The sequence below is a fragment of the Argiope bruennichi genome, chromosome 4 (assembly GCF_947563725.1).
Source record: "Argiope bruennichi chromosome 4, qqArgBrue1.1, whole genome shotgun sequence".
Lineage (NCBI taxonomy): Eukaryota > Metazoa > Arthropoda > Arachnida > Araneae > Araneidae > Argiope > Argiope bruennichi.
In genome coordinates, this window is record NC_079154.1 from 9,330,221 (window position 1) to 9,352,194 (window position 21,974).

General features: G+C 29.1%; 1 protein-coding gene across 2 annotated transcripts in view; it reads left to right on the forward strand.

Annotated features, from left to right (window-relative positions):
• Positions 1 to 21,974, forward strand: part of LOC129965651 (tyrosine-protein phosphatase non-receptor type 4-like) — a 59,357-nt gene that overhangs the window by 10,286 nt on the left and 27,097 nt on the right. The window contains exon 2 of one of the 2 annotated variants that reach the window (XM_056079732.1): positions 82 to 225. In XM_056079732.1, the coding sequence (XP_055935707.1) occupies positions 82 to 225 (144 nt within the window). Of the gene's footprint in view, positions 1 to 81; positions 226 to 15,390; positions 15,940 to 21,974 lie in introns of those variants that run through there. The other variant, XM_056079733.1, reaches the window with a different exon arrangement.

The following is a 21,974-nucleotide window of genomic DNA, read 5'->3' on the forward strand; positions in this document are numbered from 1 at the left end:
TAAACGATTTATCTAACCCTAGCAACTACTAATGTGCATTTTTTCTTCTGATGCGAATTTTTTCTCCCTTGTTTCTTTCAGACGGAATGTCAACAAGTTTTTGTAGATAACAAAATCTGCTGCGATGACTCCGCTTTCTCGCCGTCGATCATAGAAATCGGCTTCATTGATGAAGACGAAGCCGTCAGTGATTTGTCGGAATTCTCCGTCAGCGAGGAAGACAAGGTACATTTTTGAATCCATTTTTGAAAACTGTCAATAAAAAAGACAGCAAAATCTAAATCCGAATTGTTATAGAAGAATAAAAATAATTTTGACGCAAATTTTGGCGTAAATACTATTATTTACGCCAATACTATATTTCGAAATACTATTATTTTACTCTCTCGAAATATTATTCATTTATTTCATTTCCTCGAAATGTTATTAATTTATTTTATTCTCTCGAAGTATTATTAATTTATTTTACTTTCTCTCGAAATGTTATTAATTTATTTTATTCCTTCGAAATATTATTAATTTATATTACTGTCTCTCGAAGTATTATTAATTTATTTAGCTGCTTAATGTAATTGCTAGTTACCTACATAATGTACAATTCCTTACTAAGTGAGTGCTATGTCATCAATGCCATGTCAATGCCCATATCATGTTATGACCGGAGGTAGAGAACTTTGAGTTTAAGAACTCCGTGAACCATTCCTCAAATTGGTAAACTGGTATATTACGTTTTGCAGTTCATTAGTACTACAGTGGGGGATTAAAACATTTTAAGGCCGTAGACAATATATATTATGAGCCCTCGCTAGCTAGTTCTAACTATCAAATTTAATTTCCCATTTTTAACTTAATCAGCATTTAATTTTTTTTTTGTTTTTGTTTTTGTAATTTTTCAAAATTTATATGCTTTTATTTATTTATACTACTTGCCGCCTTTGGCGAAGAGCTGGTTAACAAAGCATATTGGTTGTACATACTTTCAAGTAAATCTCTTTTACCTGAATGTAATGCCTTAACTTGGATTATTGGTGTAACAAAAAGCTTTAACCTAACATCCTAAGAAAATATTTTTAGACATCAAATTTTAGCAGTTTCAAAGACATATTATTTTAATAGCCTTAAAAATGTTGTGAAAATAGTGCAGATATTTTTATACACTTTTTTGAAAATTAAAATTTTATATTTAGTAATATGGTATTTTAAAATCGATTTTCTTCTCTCTTCTTAAAAGTGCTAAAGTTCTGATGATGTTTTCGTTGACATCACTATATTTAAATATTTTTAAAATTTAGTAATTAATTAATTAATTAACCACGTTACTATAATGTTATTTAATGCTCAATACTATAATGTTATTTAATGTTATTGATCGGTGAACTCCATCTTTCATGCTTCATCAGAAATTTCAAAAATTCCTCAGATGCCAAAAAAAAAAAATCATTTAAAATAAATTATGAGACAATAAGCAATATTATGAAATAATGAGCAAATATTATGAAATTAATATATAGTAATGGTGAATGAGTAATGGCTTGATTTAATGAAAGAATGGTTCATACTTTAATATTATTACTTATCATACACTCTATGAATTCACATCATGTCATAACAAATCCTTTTTCACTATAATGATGACCTTATTAACTAAATGATGAGTACCCGGTCCTTTGATTCATTAGAATGTGTGCCGAATCAGAAATAAAATATCTCAACACTGCCTCTCAATCGATCTGCATATCAAGTTAAATTATATAAATTATGTTGTCAGTTTATTTGACATACCTGTGCGAAATCAGAAATAAAATTTGATTCATTTAATGAAGGCAGTTCTTTGATTCCGTACAGAATTATTATAACAAATCCTTTTGCATTGCCTTATTAACTAAATGATGAGTACCCGGTCCTTTGATTCATTAGAATGTGTGCCGAATCAGAAATAAAATATCTCAATACTGCCTCTCAATTGATCTGCATATCAAGTTAAATTATATAAATTATGTTGTCAGTTTATTTGACATACCTGTGCGAAATCAGAAATAAAATTTGATTCATTTAATGAAGGCAGTTCTTTGATTCCGTACAGAATTATTATAACAAATCCTTTTGCATTGCCTTATTAACTAAATGATGAGTACCCGGTCCTTTGATTCATTAGAATGTGTGCCGAATCAGAAATAAAATATCTCAACACTGCCTCTCAATCGATCTGCATATCAAGTTAAATTATATAAATTATGTTGTCAGTTTATTTGACATACCTGTGCGAAATCAGAAATAAAATTTGATTCATTTAATGAAGGCAGTTCTTTGATTCCGTACAGAATTATTATAACAAATCCTTTTGCATTGCCTTATTAACTAAATGATGAGTACCCGGTCCTTTGATTCATTAGAATGTGTGCCGAATCAGAAATAAAATATCTCAACACTGCCTCTCAATCGATCTGCATATCAAGTTAAATTATATAAATTATGTTGTCAGTTTATTTGACATACCTGTGCGAAATCAGAAATAAAATTTGATTCATTTAATGAAGGCAGTTCTTTGATTCCGTACAGAATTATTATAACAAATCCTTTTGCATTGCCTTATTAACTAAATGATGAGTACCCGGTCCTTTGATTCATTAGAATGTGTGCCGAATCAGAAATAAAATATCTCAACACTGCCTCTCAATCGATCTGCATATCAAGTTAAATTATATAAATTATGTTGTCAGTTTATTTGACATACCTGTGCGAAATCAGAAATAAAATTTGATTCATTTAATGAAGGCAGTTCTTTGATTCCGTACAGAATTATTATAACAAATCCTTTTGCATTGCCTTATTAACTAAATGATGAGTACCCGGTCCTTTGATTCATTAGAATGTGTGCCGAATCAGAAATAAAATATCTCAACACTGCCTCTCAATCGATCTGCATATCAAGTTAAATTATATAAATTATGTTGTCAGTTTATTTGACATACCTGTGCGAAATCAGAAATAAAATTTGATTCATTTAATGAAGGCAGTTCTTTGATTCCGTACAGAATTATTATAACAAATCCTTTTGCATTGCCTTATTAACTAAATGATGAGTACCCGGTCCTTTGATTCATTAGAATGTGTGCCGAATCAGAAATAAAATATCTCAACACTGCCTCTCAATCGATCTGCATATCAAGTTAAATTATATAAATTATGTTGTCAGTTTATTTGACATACCTGTGCGAAATCAGAAATAAAATTTGATTCATTTAATGAAGGCAGTTCTTTGATTCCGTACAGAATTATTATAACAAATCCTTTTGCATTGCCTTATTAACTAAATGATGAGTACCCGGTCCTTTGATTCATTAGAATGTGTGCCGAATCAGAAATAAAATATCTCAACACTGCCTCTCAATCGATCTGCATATCAAGTTAAATTATATAAATTATGTTGTCAGTTTATTTGACATACCTGTGCGAAATCAGAAATAAAATTTGATTCATTTAATGAAGGCAGTTCTTTGATTCCGTACAGAATTATTATAACAAATCCTTTTGCATTGCCTTATTAACTAAATGATGAGTACCCGGTCCTTTGATTCATTAGAATGTGTGCCGAATCAGAAATAAAATATCTCAACACTGCATCTCAATTGATCTGCATATCAAGTTAAATGATATGTTGTCAGTTTATTTGACATACCTGTGCGAAATCAGAAATAAAATTTGATTCATTTAATGAAGGCAGTTCTTTGATTCCGTACAGAATTATTATAACAAATCCTTTTGCATTGCCATACTAAACTTAAAAATTCGTGTTCATACCATACCTTCATTACTTATCATATACCATAATATTATTAACCATAATATTATGAATTAATATACAGTAGAAGTATAATTAACATAAAGTAAGGTGTATTACGAATATAATATTATGAAATAATAAGAAAATTTGCTCTGTTTGCTTCCAGTTTATTAAAAGTCAGTTTTTACTTCAAATTTTACCTCTGATTACAAATTCCCATTGTCACTGAAGAAGGATTTTCCAAGATTAAATCTGTGGAGTTGAAATTATAGTATATGATAAGTAATGGAAGTATGGTATAAAACGAATTTTTAAGTTTAGTATGACAGTGAAAAAGGATTTGTTATAATAATTCTGTACGGAACCAAGTACCCTGAAGTTCATGCTGCCTGGTAGCTATGTTGTTCCTCCTCTACCAACAAAATAATGATGGATCTTGAGTAAGGCCGAGAATGCAACGAGTGCTCACATTTTTATTTTCTGAATCCAGTGCATGACATTTCTAATATAACGTAAACGAGGCATTCGTAATATAACGAGGAAACCCGAATAGGCGATTCGAAAGCGCCTCGGATTAAAGCCAAATTTGCCTCAAAAAATCTATTTTAAGAACGAGATTACATACTAAATTTCATTTATTTAACTCATTATGCTTTTTACTTAACGCATATATATGGATGAAAATGTACAGAACTACAGATGAATATTCTGTTGTCGGATTTCATTAAAAATTCTATTCCAATCTGCATTTCAGAGTCCAAAACTGTATACCAGTTTTTACCTACTGTATAGTAATCTCCAAAATATTTGACCTCGAGATTTTAATGAATCTCCACGTTTTAGACCTCCCTGAGTTCCAAATACACATTTTAGGAAAATGTCTGCATGTCTGTAACAAAGATAACTAAAATCCGTTTTGAACTAGATGGTTGAAATTTGGTATACAGTCTTCAGACAAATTTGTAGATTTCTATGAAATTTTGAGTAAAATCTATTCAGAGTTTATCCGTCGTCCGGTAATTCATGTATAAGTTACATAATCATTACCAAATGAAGAGAATTAGTTACACAGATTTAACATTTAAAATGTAGACACCTATCAAATTTTGAGCCAAATGCAACGACGGGTTAACATTAACAGTTTGTACATTCGGAAGCATGTAAACGCTATAATTCAAAAACGCGTTGACTTAAATGCATCAAATATGGTATTTTGTGACTGCAAGTGCAGTTTTGAGTCAAAGGTGTTTTCAGTGGGTTGAGAAAAACGCATCTAAAACACAAATTCGATTTTTAGATAATATTAACACATGCTAAGATTTATCCCCAAATGACTCATTAAGAATGACACGATAGATTCAGTAAAAATATTAAATTCAAACCAAAAGTTAATATTTCAAACTATTGTACGCCATTGCAATGTAAGACGTTTTCTGGCTTGACAAATTTATGACAGAATATGCGAGAAAATTTAGGGTAGACCACTCCTACTGGTTATTAATCCTGTTCTTTCTATTTTGCATTTAGAGTATTCGCTTGTACTTGAACAAACAAACAGACTTTTTTCAAATGGACTTCGCTCAAATTTTAATAAAAAATCGATAAAATGGGTATAAAAACCACAACTAAATTTCTTCCATCTAGTTCAAAGCGTTTTTGAGTTCCATCTAACTTAAAGAGTTTTTTGGCGATTATGATACTTTCTCTTTGAACTCATTTGTATTTATTTTTGTATTTATTACAATCATTTCTCTTCGCATTTATTTATCACTACTTTCTTTTCCTTTCTATTTATTCTTCGTAGACGAGAAAATATAAAAATTCTGCATTCAGATGAGATCATTAAATAGCAGCTAAAAAAACTCTGGTTAGAGCAATAAAAGTGCATAGCCAACATAACCATATTTTTTCCTTCCTTTCTAACAAATTTTATTCAATAAAGTTTCAAATTTTTTTCATCGGGGTGGTCTCTCCAAAACTTTCTCGCATATTTTCTGATAAAGGTGTTATCATCTCACCCACCAGCAAAACCTTATGGACCTTGAATTAGGCAGAAAACGGCTGCATGACATTAGAGTACAATAGTTATGAACCACTAGCGTGAATTTAGCATTTTTACTGAATCTGTGTGTGATTCTTGGTACGTTTTTAATTAGTTCCAGGCAAGCTGTTAATAATGTCTGAAAAGTGAATTTGCGTTTTAGACATGTTTTTCCCAACCGATTGAATCAAAATTTGACACAAAAACTGCAACTGTAATCACAAAATCATATAACGAAATATATAGATTTAATTCATTGCGTTTTCGAATTATCATGTTTACATGCTTCTGTGGGTACAAATCGATAGACGCTCAGCTCCTAGTTGAATAGTGCTCAAAATTCGATAGCTGCCTACGATATAGATTTTAAATCTGAGTGTCAAATTTGATTGATCTAGCTTTCTTCTTTCTTTACTTCCGAACAGCCGGACAGACAAACTTGCTCAGATTAGATTTTACTCGAGATTTGATAAAAATCTATAAATTTAATGTATAGACAATAAACCAAATACAGACAGACATTTCTCAAAAATGTGTTTTTCTTAGTCAGGGGGGGTTTAAAATATAGAGATCCTTCAGAATCTCGAATTCGAATGTTTTGACGATTATAATAATTTCTCTATACTTCGTGTACGAAAAAGAAGTAAAAATTGTGATTTATCTTGCAGTTTAGTCAAATAGAAACTTTCTTGAGTAAACATTTCTACTGGCAGCTTTCCAACCAGATGAACTGAAAATCATGAGTTGGTTTAGTTTCTGTTCCATTTTTTAGATAGACCTTCACTTTTTTTTTTTTTTTTGTCAACATTCTTTCTAAAACTGTGTAGTTTACTTTTCTTGTCGCAACATTACTTATTATAATTTCTGAGAGTCTCTTTTGCTTGGGTATTCATTTTGATTATCTAATCGCAAGTATTTTCTTTTATCCTAAAAAATAAAAAGAGTTAAACCCTTTTTCTTTTTTTTAACTGCAATGTTTTCTTTCCTGCGTACGTTCATTTCACTTCGCTTTATGAATGAAGTTCCGGAACGTGGGTTTCTGACCACATGTTTCTATTCCTGCTTCAACCTCCTCAGCAAAACGAATGGCGAAATTTAAATTTGGCGCGTTTCCTAAAACTGCTGCTAAAATAAAGCTTGACACAAATCGTTACGTAAATTGACATCAAGCGTGACGTCATCACTGGCGCCAACATTTATCAAACTCTTTTAGGAAATTTAAAGTGGATGTTATTTAAAGTGAACAGAATTCGCTTGGTTTGTGATTCTCTTCGTCATTTTTCTGGAAAATTGTTTTTACAGTCTTGTGTCTCTTAGGGGGTATCTATCTCATAAGCAGGGCACAATATAAAGCCCTCTTTAAATAAACTGGACAATTCATTTCCCTACTCCAACACATTTTTAAATTTTTATAAATTGGACAACGTATGTTCATGTTTCAAAACATTTTTTTTTTTAATTTAATAAATTGGACAGTTTATTTCCATATTTTAATACATTTTTAATTTAATAAAATGAGTCATTTATTCTCATATTTCAACATTTTTTTAATTTAATAAACGGGGCATTTTATTTTCCTGTTTCAAAACATTTTTAATTTTAATAAATTAATTTCTATATTTCAGCACATTTTTAATTTAATAAACTGGTCATTTATTTTCATGTTTCTAAGCATTTTTAATTTAATAAATTGTACAATTTATTTTCATATTTCGAAGCATTTTTAATTTAACGTGATGGTAACGATTTATTTTTACATTACATCACAGTTTTAAATTTTAAAAACTGTACAGTTCATTTTCATATTTCAACACATTTTAAATTTCAATAAATTAATGTTCATATTTCAACACATTTTAAATTTCAATAAATTAATGTTCATATTTCAACACATTTTAAATTTTAATAAATTAATTTTCATATTTCTGCACATTTTTAATTTAGTAAATTGTTTCACTTATTTTCATATTTCAGTACATTTTTAATTTAATAAACTGGACAGTTTATTTTTATATTTCACTGCATTTTTGATGGTGATGATTTAGTTTAGATTCGTTTTTTATAGGAATAACTTCGTAAAATTTATGTTTTTACTTTCTCGTACACAAAATATATATCAAGTATTGCAATCGTCAAAAAAAATCCGAAATCGAGATTTCGACGAATCTTCATGTTTCAGACCTTTCTGAGTCCGGGAGACACGTTGACAAAGATAACTCAAAAAGCTTTGAGCTAGATTTGGTTTACGGTCTTTACACCACATTTGTATATTTCTATCACATTTTCAGAAAATCTAATCAGGAGATTGTCGGTCCGGTTGCTCTAATATAAGATAACTATTAAACGAAGAGACCTGGATCAATAAAATTCAGTATATTTATTTACAGTGCAAACACCTGTCAAATTATGAGACAAATCTAATGAGGGGTTGACCATCTGGTGATCTGTATTTTTAGGAACATATAAACGAGAAAACTCAAAACCTAATAACTGAAATATACCAAATCTGGTATGCGATTTTGTAACTACAGCTGTAGCTTTGTGTCACATTTTTGTTTTAATTGGCTGGGAAAAGACATCTAAAACACAAATTCGATTCGGATACTATTAACCGCGCGCTAGTGATTAATCGCCAAAATTCTCTCCAAGAATCGCCTGCTAGATTCAGTAAAAATGTTAAATTCATGGCAAAGGTTAATATTTTGTAACTATACTACCCAATGCCGTGTGTGGGGTTCTCTGACATGACAAATTTATTAGTGAATATCCGAGAAAGTTTTGGGAAGACCACTGCCTCCAGCTAATTTTAATAAAATGGTGAATTTATTTTCGTATTTCAATACATTTTTAATTTTAATTCATTGGACTATTCATTTTCATATTTCAGAGCATTTTTTAATTTAATAAACAGGTCAATTTATTTACATATCGTAAAAGATTTTTAATTTAATAAATTGGAAAATTTGCTTTCATATTTCAACAGCTTTTTAATTTAATATGATGGTAATGATTTATTTTAAATTCGTTTTTCATTTGAATAACCCCGGGAAATCTATTTGTTTTTATCTGTTTCTTATGACTCATTGCGCGGTTCCACGCTTGTGCACATTATTATCTAAGCAAATGCTCGATGTTTATAAATTGCAAAACAAACGTAATAAAACAAATAAGACAAACAATTTTTCCTACATAAACGGTCACGTTCAGATTTTAATTCATAAAATTTGTATTTTTTGCAATTTTTATTTTGTTTCTGTTTAGTTTTTGATTAGATTGTAAAAAGTTTAAAAACACCATTTTTGTCGACATGCTTACATCCTCCTTTATCCTTGCAGCCCTAGGTAGCTAGCTACCTGATCTGCCTAGTCAGAATTCCACCCTGTTACCAACCAATGACTGACTACTTTAGGCATTTGTGCATTTAGGCAATGAATATTATTAGGCCTCTTTTTTAATAACTGTTCAATTCAATTTCAAATTTCAAAAAAAATTTTAATTTAATCAATATTTTATTGATTTATTTTAGTAACTGTATTAAAATATTTGTGTTTTTATCCATCCATTTTAAAATTATACATTTAAAAATAAAAAAATTCTTGAAAAATTAACCATGATTATTAATTAATTAATCACTTCCTTACTTACAAATATAAGCATTTAATTATTATAAAAGTTTACAAAGAAATAATAAATTACCAACAAATATAACATTAAAATGCATGTTTACCTAGAACATATCAATTGCTTATATCAACAATAAATGAATAGTTTTCTTCATTAAATTTTATAAAGGAATGTACTTATACTTTATTTTATTAAATACTAGCTGTCTTTGGCGACCAGTTGGTCCTCCAGGATTAATTGTTACAATTGTTTCTTCAGTAAAATATTTTTGAGCTTCAAATTTTGATCGATTTATAATGTAAAATTATTTCAAAAGTCTTACACTATTCTGTTCATTATTCTTGATATTTCCGTAGTTTCCTTATCCATCTTTATACAATCAATTATATCACAAAGAAAAATTGCAGTATTCTAAATTGAGGACACTTTAAAATTTTTACACCATTGCATGCCTCTGAAGTTAAAGATTTAATACAACAAAATATCAAGCATTTGCTGAAAGTGTTTTGCATACTGCAATCTACTCAACATAGAAAAATAAATCGAATCTTCATATCTTAATCACAACAGAAAAAAAAAGGCAGAATGAAATGCAGAATAGTAACAATGGTACCGGTCTAAGTTTTACATAAAAAACGAAATATATTGTAATAAAATCAAATTAAAATATTTTTAAACTTTATTAAAATTAAATAGAAAAAATTATATGGCGAAAAATTTTGATACCGTTGAACTATAATATTTCATGAAATTATCACAAAATTGCCAAAATTTCGCTTAACTTTTAATTAATTAAAATTTCAAAGCAATCACACAGATGAGCACATTCCATCCCTCCAAAGTATGTGCCAAGTTTGGTAACTGTAGGTCAAACAGTCTGGCCTGTAGAGGAGCAAACACACATACATACATTTATCTTTATTATTATTTATCTTTATTATACATTTATCTTTATTATCAATGTATGCACATATTGTTATTTTAATATTTTCTAAGTCATAGAATTTGTATTTTAAACAAATTTATTTAAATGGTAACCAGACTAAGCACGTGGGCAACTAGACACATTTTTGAAATGACTTGCCTTCGGCCCTACTTGAATCCAAGTTGCCACAGGCAGTTGCTTATTCTGCTTAGTCAAAATCTCCTATATTTCTGACATTCATAAGATGTATTTAAGTTTTTTATTTATTTTTTTCGCATCATTTCATTTTTGGAAGTTCATTAAATTTTTCGACGTGTGAGGGGGAGGGGAGGAGTATATGAGTAAGAAAACAAAAATAAAACAATAAAATAAACTTAAAGATTTTGCAGATTATAAATAAATATTTGTCATGTACAACTTATTCGTTATGTTGTATTAATTTACTCGTACTTTACTTAGGTTTAGTATGGATATCCAAACTGAATATTCATTTTTGTGTTGTTTTTGTTGTTATAACATTGTCTTATGAAGTACAAAACGCATCATACTTTATCTATACTAAACTCCATGGGGAAGATTGAGTAACATGCCTGCTTGCAGACATTACCGTAACCTTCGAGACTTTGGTATATTTCCTCCTCTTATTGATAAGTTCGGGGGATGCAAGCCCTTATTAGAAGAATGACAAAGACTGTACTGTCTTATCTAAGTGTGCAAACAAGTCGAGAAAAGATGGTGCCTTTATGTGCCTTTATTAAGCCTTTTTTTTTCTAAAATCGAATAAAATTTAATATAAATGATAAGAGAATATTACTCTATAATTATAATTTTAAAGTATTTACTGACAGGAATCTTAATTTTTACTTTTACTTATTTACTGACCGCTTTGGCGATCAGACAGTTCGCCAGGATTGATGGTTGCTGAAATTTCCAATCAAATGTTTTTTGTAGCTTACACTTAATAGCTTTCTCGGCAACATATGTTTATACTTCAAATTTTTTATAGATATATAAAGCGTGCTGTTTTTAGGGCTTTACATTATTCTGTTCATTCTGTAACTCATCTCTCTAATTTTCTATCATCTCACCAAAAATTTGAATTTTAATTTGAAACGGAAGAGATAATTTTCAATTATTACGAAAACTATCTATCTAAAACTGTTTAAAAAGTAACATATTTTAAAAAAATTTCATCCTTGTTTACTTGTAAAGATAGACCTAAATATAACAAAATTTCAAAAATTGCATCGGAAGAATACTTTCATGGAAAAGTAAACTATATCCTCACTTTTTCATCGTCTTCATACCCGCATACCTATGTTGGATTGGCCTAGCTTTTTTTTTATCTTGAATATGTTCATCATCAACAAGAGACGAACAATTCGATATCAAATGTTTGCAGCAACAATGAAAATTGTTTGACTTTCTTTATAACAGGGAAAAATGTCGTTGTAAAATAAGCTTGAAATTATTTTTAAATATTAATTTAGAATATACAAAAACTGTACAGTAAATGAATTGGCATTAATGAGAACTTAATATTTTGAATTTAAAACAGTATAAAAATTATTTTTGTTCTATAATATTTTTATTCGGAATTATCGAGTTATGTTGCTTAATTTTTGATTAATTAAAATTCCTTCTAAAATTTCAAAAAAAAAAAAAGTTTCAAAGCGTACATTTTAGGGTCTATACAAAAATTCAATATTTCCAAAAAAAACCGGTTTTAGCCGGTTTCCGAATTTTTGTTAAAAAAAATAGAATAGGGAAAATATTTTATTTAATTTGCATAAAATAACAAAAAACGAAACCAATATCAAAGTCAAAATATAATAAAAATTAAAGATTACATATATATATTACTTACACAAAATAACGAAAACTCAAACAAAAGTTTCAAATAATATTTATATTATTTTCACTAAATTTTATTTCTCCTAAGAAAATAGGATTTTAAAAAAATATAAAATATCCACTGAACGGTGACTAAGTTTGGACACAATGTTGCCTGAAATTGAAAATACTCGTTCACTTGCTACTAAGCTTGGTTTTATAGTTTTCACGACATCAAATAACAAATCTAAGTTTTTTGTTCTTTTATTCGTTGACTCAAATGATGAAAATCCAGCTTTCAGTGTCTTTGGATTTTTTTAGTTTTTCTTCAGAGTCTTCAAGAAACTTTTGAATTGATTTTTTCGTGGCTTCTTTTAAAAAAGCATTACTCTAATGAGTAGTTTCTTCGATTTGCTCTTCATCGGAATTGGTTTCCACATAAGAATTCGGAAATATTCTAGACAATATCTTTCCAGATTAATTAATAATTTCAATGGTTTTTGAAGTTAAAGAAAGTACAGTAGTACAGTTTCTTCGCTGTTTTGTGAATTTTGCAAAAACAGCAAAAGAGGTGTTCTTGAACTCGTTCTTTTAAAGCATATAATAATTTCAAACTTATTTTAGTATTTAAATTTGAATTCGTTAAACCGGTTTTCTTAATTTAAAAAACGGTTTTCAAATGTGACCAAATTACTTTAAACCGGGTTTGAAAAACCGCCAAACCCTAGTGCATTTCAATTCTAAGCATTAAATTTTGCTGTGTCAAGTCAAACAATCTGGCCTATAAACACACACACATTCCCCTTTTTTTTCTATTAGTAGAGATTAATTTTAATTTTGGCAAAATTCGTTCCAAACTATACCTTTTCTTTCTGCTTTAAAACATCGAATCATTTCAACCCATTTCCCCCACATATAGTTAGTTATAAAATAAGAACTGCTATTTAAAAATGAATTAATGAGAAATAAAAAATTTTGCTGTGTCAAGTCAAACAATCTGACCTATAAACACACACACATTCCCCTTTTTTTCTATTAGTAGAGATTAATTTTAATTTTGTTACACTTTTTCCAAACTATGCCTTTTCTTTCTTCTTTAACACATCGAATCATTTCAACCCATTTCCCCCACATATAGTTAGTTATAAAATAAGAACTGCTATTTAAATATAAATTAATGAGAAATAAAAAATTTTCTTAAATGCATTATTTTGAAAAATTTAAGAAAGTCTAGATAATTTTCTTAATGAATTTGGCTTTTGATTATCAGAATTAAAGAAATTAAAACATGCTTTTTAAGGTATACTAAATAAATATTTTATTCAAAATATTAACGTTAAAACAAAATCTGAATACACTGATTTAAATACTCTAAAAAAATGGTTCTTTTAATCATGTTAATGCTGCACTTAATTTTTTTAATAAATATTTAATAATTTTCTTCTTTATCATGTTAAATGTGGATTAACTTCTTTATGGTATTTTTTTCAACGCCCCTCTTTTCAAATTTGTACTTACTTAAAAAAATTTTGATGAAGAAAATATATTTTATCTTATTAAACTAATTAAATCATATTTCATAAGCTTTTTAATTTTTATTAAATTTTACTCTTCAATATATTTAATAATACATTATTACAAATAACATGAATCATTAATAAGAATTTTTTCTCAAATTCCTTACAAGTTATAATGGTATGCAATATTCATACATACTCATATGGAATCGAAGTTTAATTAAAATTAATCGATTAACTGATAATTAAGTTCCAAAAGTATTGAAATCTTATTTTGCCACAAGAAACAGATAACTGAACCATGTTTTAGAACTTGAATAGATCAGAAGTGGGTGAAAGAAAACCACTTGCAAAATTTCATCTTCACGAACCATCTTGTTTAGTTTAGTTATATTAACGCCACGTTTTAAAACAGCACTAAGGCTGTTTTACGACGCTAGGCTTGATTTCATAATTTTGAACCAAGATCAGATAAACAGGACGATTCCTGAGTTGGTAAACCGCTCTCCAAGCTTCAGTATTACACCAGAGGAAGGGCATTTGGCACCTACAGATTTTAGAGGCAATAAACCCGTTTACATATCGGTTCTTCAATGGAAACAGGGTCTCGAACTCAGAATGCACCGGTTTCGAAAACGAGACCTTATCATCAGGCTGCCGTGGCCATTTTGCAAACAAGTTATAAATGAAAACATGTAACAATTTAATGAAACTTAAGATTTATAAAGTTTAGTAGTCTTTATAAAATAAAGATTTAATTTTATACAGTAAAATAACTTAAATAAAGTTCTTTTAACAGTTTTCATATAATTATTATAAGAATTCTAAATGATTTTTTTCTAAATAGCAATTTTTAACAGGGGTTTAAGGGTTATAAAAATTGACAGAAATTTATTAATAATTCACTGACGATGTATTTAACAAATATAAATATTTTAATATTCTAAAAGCGATATTTTTACTAAACATGATTTTAAACAATTATAAAACAATATCATTGCGCACATGAAATGGTTCAAAGAAAAACATGTAAAAAACTATCCTTAAATTCTGTTCTAAAATTTATAAATGCTCACTCATTTGGGGTCAAGATCCATAACTTAAAAAAACCGTGACCTAATACAATCGTATCTCAAAATAACATTTTCTTCTACAGTTCGTACCATTCAGAATCGCTTTATTCTGCGAGATGCTTAATGGGCATTACATCTTCCTTTTTTAAAAAAAAAGTAACTCCGACTCTCATTAATCCCCTGTCTTCTGTTCGTTACACGGTCATTCATTACCTGCTTAGCTCGACAACCTAATTCGCTGAAGTGTTGTCAAAAAATTATGTCTCTTAGCCTGCCGGATAATCTGCGAACGCGTCCTGACGAGGCTGAAATGAATCACCTCTCTAAAATTAGATGCCTGAAAAAAGGACGCACAGAAAACCGCATCAAAATAAAACATTTATTTAGCTATTTTTAAGTTTCAGCTGGACGACTATCAACGGTTGGAGTGCGTTTTCAGTGTCAAGTGCTGGTGGGGAAAAAAATGAAAGCGTAAGCCTGAAGCGTCAGTAGGGAGAGGGGGGTTGTTTATGAATTGCACAAGGCAGTTCGCTCTGCCAAGAGTCCTCTTTAGCCATTATTGCTTAAGATACTCGACGTAGCGCATCTCCCGGTCCGGGACGATATTTGCCAAAGGCAACCACGCATTTAAGAAGAGTGGCACCCGAACGTATTTAGCATAAATTCAGACGTAAATCTGCAGACGATCAAATCAACAGGAAACGTTTGCCAAACGATTTTAACCAGCTGTTTTAGAACTTGGAGAATTCTCACAAAGTCGGTGTATGTTGCAGTGAACGGATGTTATTGTCACCACTAAACACGTGTTTTCTTATATTTATTCTCTAGTTTTGGAGCAAAAGTGTTATAGTTACAAAAACATGAAACTGTTTCTTAGTTTGATTCCAAGTTGAAATACCGGAAGAAAAAAAAAACATCTATCCGTGCTTGTTGTTATTTTGCTTGGAGTGTGACAACATTATGCGTCAGTGACAAAATATTTGTGTAAGAAAGAAGAAAATATTCTTAGGAATTACTGATTTTTTTTCAATTAATATAAGATGGATGTGATTGATTTGTGGGAGCTGTTGTCCTATGTGGATGGTTTATCGTTCGAAACTTATCCATGGGATTTATTTTATTTATGTCATCCATCAATCAATGTAAGTGAAATGTTTGCTTTAGTCTATTTTTTTAAATAAGGTGTAATAGAAAATATTTCTTTATTTGAAAATTGTGATTTTAACGCATCAAGTGTTATTAGTTTATTAAATCGGAATATTTTTCTTCCCTATTAGCGTAAGATATTGCACAATATCTCAACCCTATTGTTCGATATTTTGAATGCCGGACAATATTTTGAAGATATCATAATAGTGTTGAAAGGCATTTTGTGTTAATGAGATTGAAATCTTACAAAAATTAAATATTTTTTAGAGGTTTAATTTCTTCAGTTAAGCAGTATTAAGAATATAACAATTTTTTTTCTTTCTGTCTAATATTTTATTATGAATCTGGATAACTTCAAGCCCAATGAGGGCGTGGGTTGAAGTCAATAATTCTCAGAGTCCTAGAGAGGGGCTCGCCAACTCAAGATAAGGAAAAATATACATTATTTTTCAGGAAAAATATTGGATATTGGGAGCTTGGTCCAGGGGTAACTGATTCATGTTTTATTTGATGTCGTGCATCACACCGTTGTTCATTGGGAGGATGCGCATGCTTAGAAAATGGATATGCTGTCCCAGATGTATTATGATCAGATATATTATCAAGTGTTCCCGTCATTTTACCATAGTGAAAAATTATGAAATTCTTCTTTGTAATAAATCTGTACCTGCAAAATGAGTCATCTAAGTCAATAAAAACAATATTATCTAATGAAAAAAATGTATGCATTTATGTTTAAAAATATACTTCAAATGAAAATAAAATTTTCTTTCAATCAATTTCACATTTTTTTTTTGTTTTAAAATTGAATATTAAAAAATTTAATCACGAGCAAGTTGTCGTAGAAAGGAGAATTATTTTGATCGAAGGAAATAAATTCAGGAGATAATTTCTGAAGAACAAAAATCCCGTGACTGATATTTAAAGATTGAATATTCGATTATAAAAAAATTCGAGTTAACGTTTGAAAAACAGACATTAAATTGAATGCTATTAAGACTTATTGATTACTATTATGATTATGATTGTAAAAATAGAAATTAATACACACAGTAATATTGTAAAAAAAAAATAAAAACTGCCAAAATCTAAAAATAGTAGGCGAGTGAACTATTTTGCACGAAAAATGGAGGAAAAAAAGGGAGATTATAGATCAAGGTTTATAGATCTTTGTAGATCTTTTTTTTTCTCTCACTCAATTCATTTTTTTGTGCTAATAACAATTTCCTTGGCCTAATTTTCATCCCAAAAAAATTAGCTTTGCCTCTAAAACTATTTAACAGAAAATAAATAAGTTTTTGAAAAGAAGTTCTTTTTTAAAAAAGTTATTCTGATTGTTTTATTCAAAATTTTTAAGTCACGATCTTTATTTTCAAAATTTTGCTTAAAAATATAGCATTTGTTAAAAGAGACCTTTGTGCTTCAATCTTTTCTTGCAAATGGCAATGTTATTATTAATTACTAGAAACCTCGGGCGACCAGCTGGTTTACCGGTAATATTGACTATATTTGATTTCAGATAAATCTTTTAGCAATAACTTTATATTCAGATTCCATCAAATTGTCTTTCATTAAAACCATGTTATTTTTATTGTCTTACTTAAATTCTATTTTGTATACATGAACTTTAATGGAGAAAACTAGTTCACAGTTCTAAGTTCTCCAGTTGTTCTGGTAATGTTCTTCCTGTTGCTATCTACCTTCAGCCCCATAATCTTGTCCAGAGACATACTCTCGTCGAATAAGGCTCCATAGGCACTTGCGTAGATTCCTCGGAGTCGTGTTCGACAACGTTATCAAACCAAAATTTCTTCTATGTAGATATAAGGGTTTTCTTTAAACAAGCCCTCAGCACAGTCTGATACAATCCAACCATCTTGTGACATCAACGGTGTTTCTTCTCTACTCGTTAAGCATTTTTTTTTTTTGCATTTTGTTTTATTTGTAATGAAAATTACTTATTATGAGAGGTGCTCGTTAAGCAAATTTTGACTGAACTTGGAAGAAAATGATGTAAAGCTGTGAAATCTGCCACTTCAAAGAATAGAAGAAATGCATAAGAAAAACTTACTTGAAAATTTCATCTTCATCCTGTTCAATAAAGTCTGGTACCTTCGTTTTATAGGATGTAAATACTTGACTTTTATCTTCAATGATTTTTCAAATACTTCAATTCGTCCAAATACTTCTCCGTTTATCGCTTCCTTATCAAACACAGCTGAACAAATTGCATAATAAATTGTATTCTCGTAATTTTGATACCTGAGACCTTTCAACTCGGTCTTAATTCATCTTTATATTTTAAATACTTATAAAACAAACACGAGAAAATTCAGGAACAGTAAAAAATATGGAAAAATTTGAAAAAAAAAAGAAAGATTAAATTGTAGTTGGTAAAAATTTTTCCAGATATGTGATGCCACTTTGTCAAGTTTTATTAAACTGAAACGTGTCATAAAATTTAAAATTAAAGGTGATTTTGAAATGAAATTTATGCATATTTAAACAAAACAAGTAGTCTTTATTTACATTTGAATGAATGGGTTATTCACTAACTGACCACCGAAAGCACATGTTCAACAAGTTAAAAATAAAAGCGCTGATAAAAACTTGAAAACAACTTTTAAGGGTTAAAAGTTGTAAAAAAAAAGGTTATTGTTAAATGTTTTTCGTTAAAAGTTACAAAAAAAAGTTATTGTTAAATGTTTTTCTCTGCTATGAAATAATTGACTCCATCATTGCTTAGTTCAGAAACTTAATAGAGAATCAAACGTCATTTTTTTGTTCCAGTTTACGGCATCGTTACGAATAGCATGCATACGAATACATAAACCAACAGATTTTTTTTTAACTTATTTCACATAAAATGTGAATATATTACAAATTTTGGAGGAAATTTGTCAGCGAATTAGTAATATGATGGTCTTTCGATTGAGTATTAAAACAAAAACTCGAGGAACTAGCTGAATGGATAATATATTGCGACGACATTAGCGCTAAATGTTTAAATCTTTTTTTAATTTTTCTGCCTTTTTACCCTTTGCCAGAAGGTCAACTACCTGTTTATCCATAAGTGTGTGGGTGCTGTTAAATCAAAAAGAAGACATCCGAAATGCGCTCTCATATTTCTTCGATGTTCTACGAAGCTCAAAATGTGTCATGTTAATTACTAGCCATCTTTGACGAACAGCTGATTCCCCAGGAATATCTGTGTGTTTAATTTCAATAAAAATTTTTAATATATTTGATGTCCATGATTTCCTCAAAAATTTAAAAGCTCATCTAATGGAATCTAGTGCCAATAGATCGTTATATCATTAAAAACCTATGTGTCTGCGTAATCTGTTTCAAACTGCATGTTGTCTTTTACAGTAATGTGATCACCTGTTCTGATTCCAAATGTAAACTGTGAAAATAATAGACGGAATTTTTCTTCTTAAACTTTTAATATTGTTAGAAAATTAAATAATTAAATGTGGAATTTTTTTAAATGTCAAAATTTAGGAAAACTTTGCAGGTTGATTAAATTGGTATCATTTAAAAGACCATTTTTATATTTTAAAATGGTGCAAGCAATTAGTTCAGTTAAAAAAATCGATTTCATGCAAAAATATTTCCGATAATTTTTAGGCATTACATAATAGTTGTTTTGGAAAAATGTTAAAATTTTCGAAATTTTTTATTGATTAAAATTTCAAGAATATGTTCTGCAGTGCATATTCCCACCCGTCGATTTACATTTGTTTCAGACATGGTAGCCGTAAAACAAAAGGTATGTTGTGTAGATTGTCAACACACATGCATATTCTTTTTCAATAGTTGTAACTAAACATATTAGAAAATCGAGGGGGAGAATATTCTTTCCGTTTTAAATTCACATTTTTAAATGAGGCTAATAATGCTTCCTTCTCAAAAAAAAATGACAAAGAAGACTAAAAAAGAACATTGTCGAAGGGTGAACATTGTCTTTGTTTTAAATTTGCAAATTTAAATGAGGCTAATAATGCTCCCTCATTAAAAAAAAAACTATCTGAATATTTAGAAACTCTTTAGATGATGCATCAATATATTGTTTTGCCTGATTAAATTCTTCCAGTCTGAAAGTAAGAAATACAACAAACTTAGAATTAACTGAAATTACTGTCTTAATTCTAAATAATCAACTACTCTCCATTTCTGAATGCTAATGACCAATTAGATGCGTCCTTCGAACAGAGAATATCCTTTGAAATTACTCACTCAATTTGAAACTCCCACGCACTCCGCTTAGAAAAGCTGCGACTGATCTGTAAACTCCTTTCGGAATTTAACAAGTCTTCTCCATTTACTGACTATTCATCTTATAAGCGTCTATATAATATTTGGTGGGAGTTTTCTTCCCTCGGCTAATGCAATTTGACACATTAGATGATTAATTTCGTACAATTGAGTCGTATAGTAGAGAATCAAATATGTATTTTGTAACAATACCTCGTCCCATTTACCGATTTGATTAAAAGTTTGTCACTAATCTACCTTATTAGCATAACATTTTGTACAGTATCTCGGCGATACTGTACGATATTGTGAATGCCATACAATATCGTGAAAATCTTATTGGGGTTTTTTTTTATGCTTATAGGGCTTATTTATAACGTAAAAATTTTGCTCTAAAATTCAAACATCTAACTTGTAGTGCTTGAATTTATTGCGTTCATATATACAGATAACAAGTGATAATCTTTCGATGGATTAAATCCGAAATGTGACGCATATCTACAATTCTGTTGATAAAATTATATGCTAAATTTAATTTATCTATATTTATCTCTTTATAATAATCGTGTATAATTGCATAGAGACGAAAAGACAGATAGACTTTGCTTTGAAATATTTCTTACAAAATTTAGGAGTTTTTATTATTATTATTACTAACCGCCTTTGGCGACCAGCCGGTTCGCCAATCTTAATGTTCGTTAAAATTTTAATAATGAAATATTTTATGCAATTCCTACTTTAATAGCTTCTTTATCAAAATATTTTAAAACTTCAAATTATAATATTATGAGAGATATAATTCTCTCATAATATTATAAACGCCTTCAGTCATAACGTAATATGTATCTCTCTCATTTTCTGTTAGTTCCCGTAGAATTTATACTATAAATTAAAGTGGAAAGGATTAATCTGCAATTAATATAATAATATTTTTTTCTGAAACAAAGTATTTTTTTGTAATATGATTACTGAAAACAGTCACTGAGCGTTTAAACTTTATGGGCACTAAAGAATATCTTTCCTAATTTATGCAATATTTCAAGAATTTGTCAACAAAATATTCTCAGATTCATTATGACCAGGTCTATTAATTAACAATGTTTAATTTTAAATGTATCAAACACTAAGAAAATAAAACGAATCGTTTAAAATAATCTGTTGAAAACAGGTTTTAAAAAAACTAAAAAAGCGATGTACTTAAAACTATAAGCGTATACAAAAAATGTATAACTAACATAAATACAATTTAATTACAAAAACATGCAACTAACCTAAAAATAATTTAAATCATCCGTTGATAATGGTTGTCATGTCAACAATCAGAACACAATGCGTATGCGTGAATTTTCAACGCCAGTTACGGTAACGCAAATGCGCGAGTTTTTCTACGCCAGTTGGGGTAACACTAAGCAGATTAGAAATTTTTAATTTCCTTTATTCTGTTTTATTTTAATTCAAAAGTACTTAAGAATGAATCTGAAAGATCTATTAACTAACAATGTTTAATTTTAAATGCATCAAACATTAAGAAAATAAATAGAATTGTTTCAAATAATCAGCCGAAAAATCTTAAGCCTAGCTTCATGACTGTTGGGGGAAAAAAAACTGCAGCCGTACTCATTTGGCGATGGGAAAAATGAAAAGATTTTTTTTGGCGGGAAAGTTAGTTTTTAATTAATAATTAAAATTCTAATTAAAAATTCAAAAAAAGGGCCATCCTATCTTTTAAGTTAGATCAAACTGCACACGATGTGCAAATTTGATTAAAATC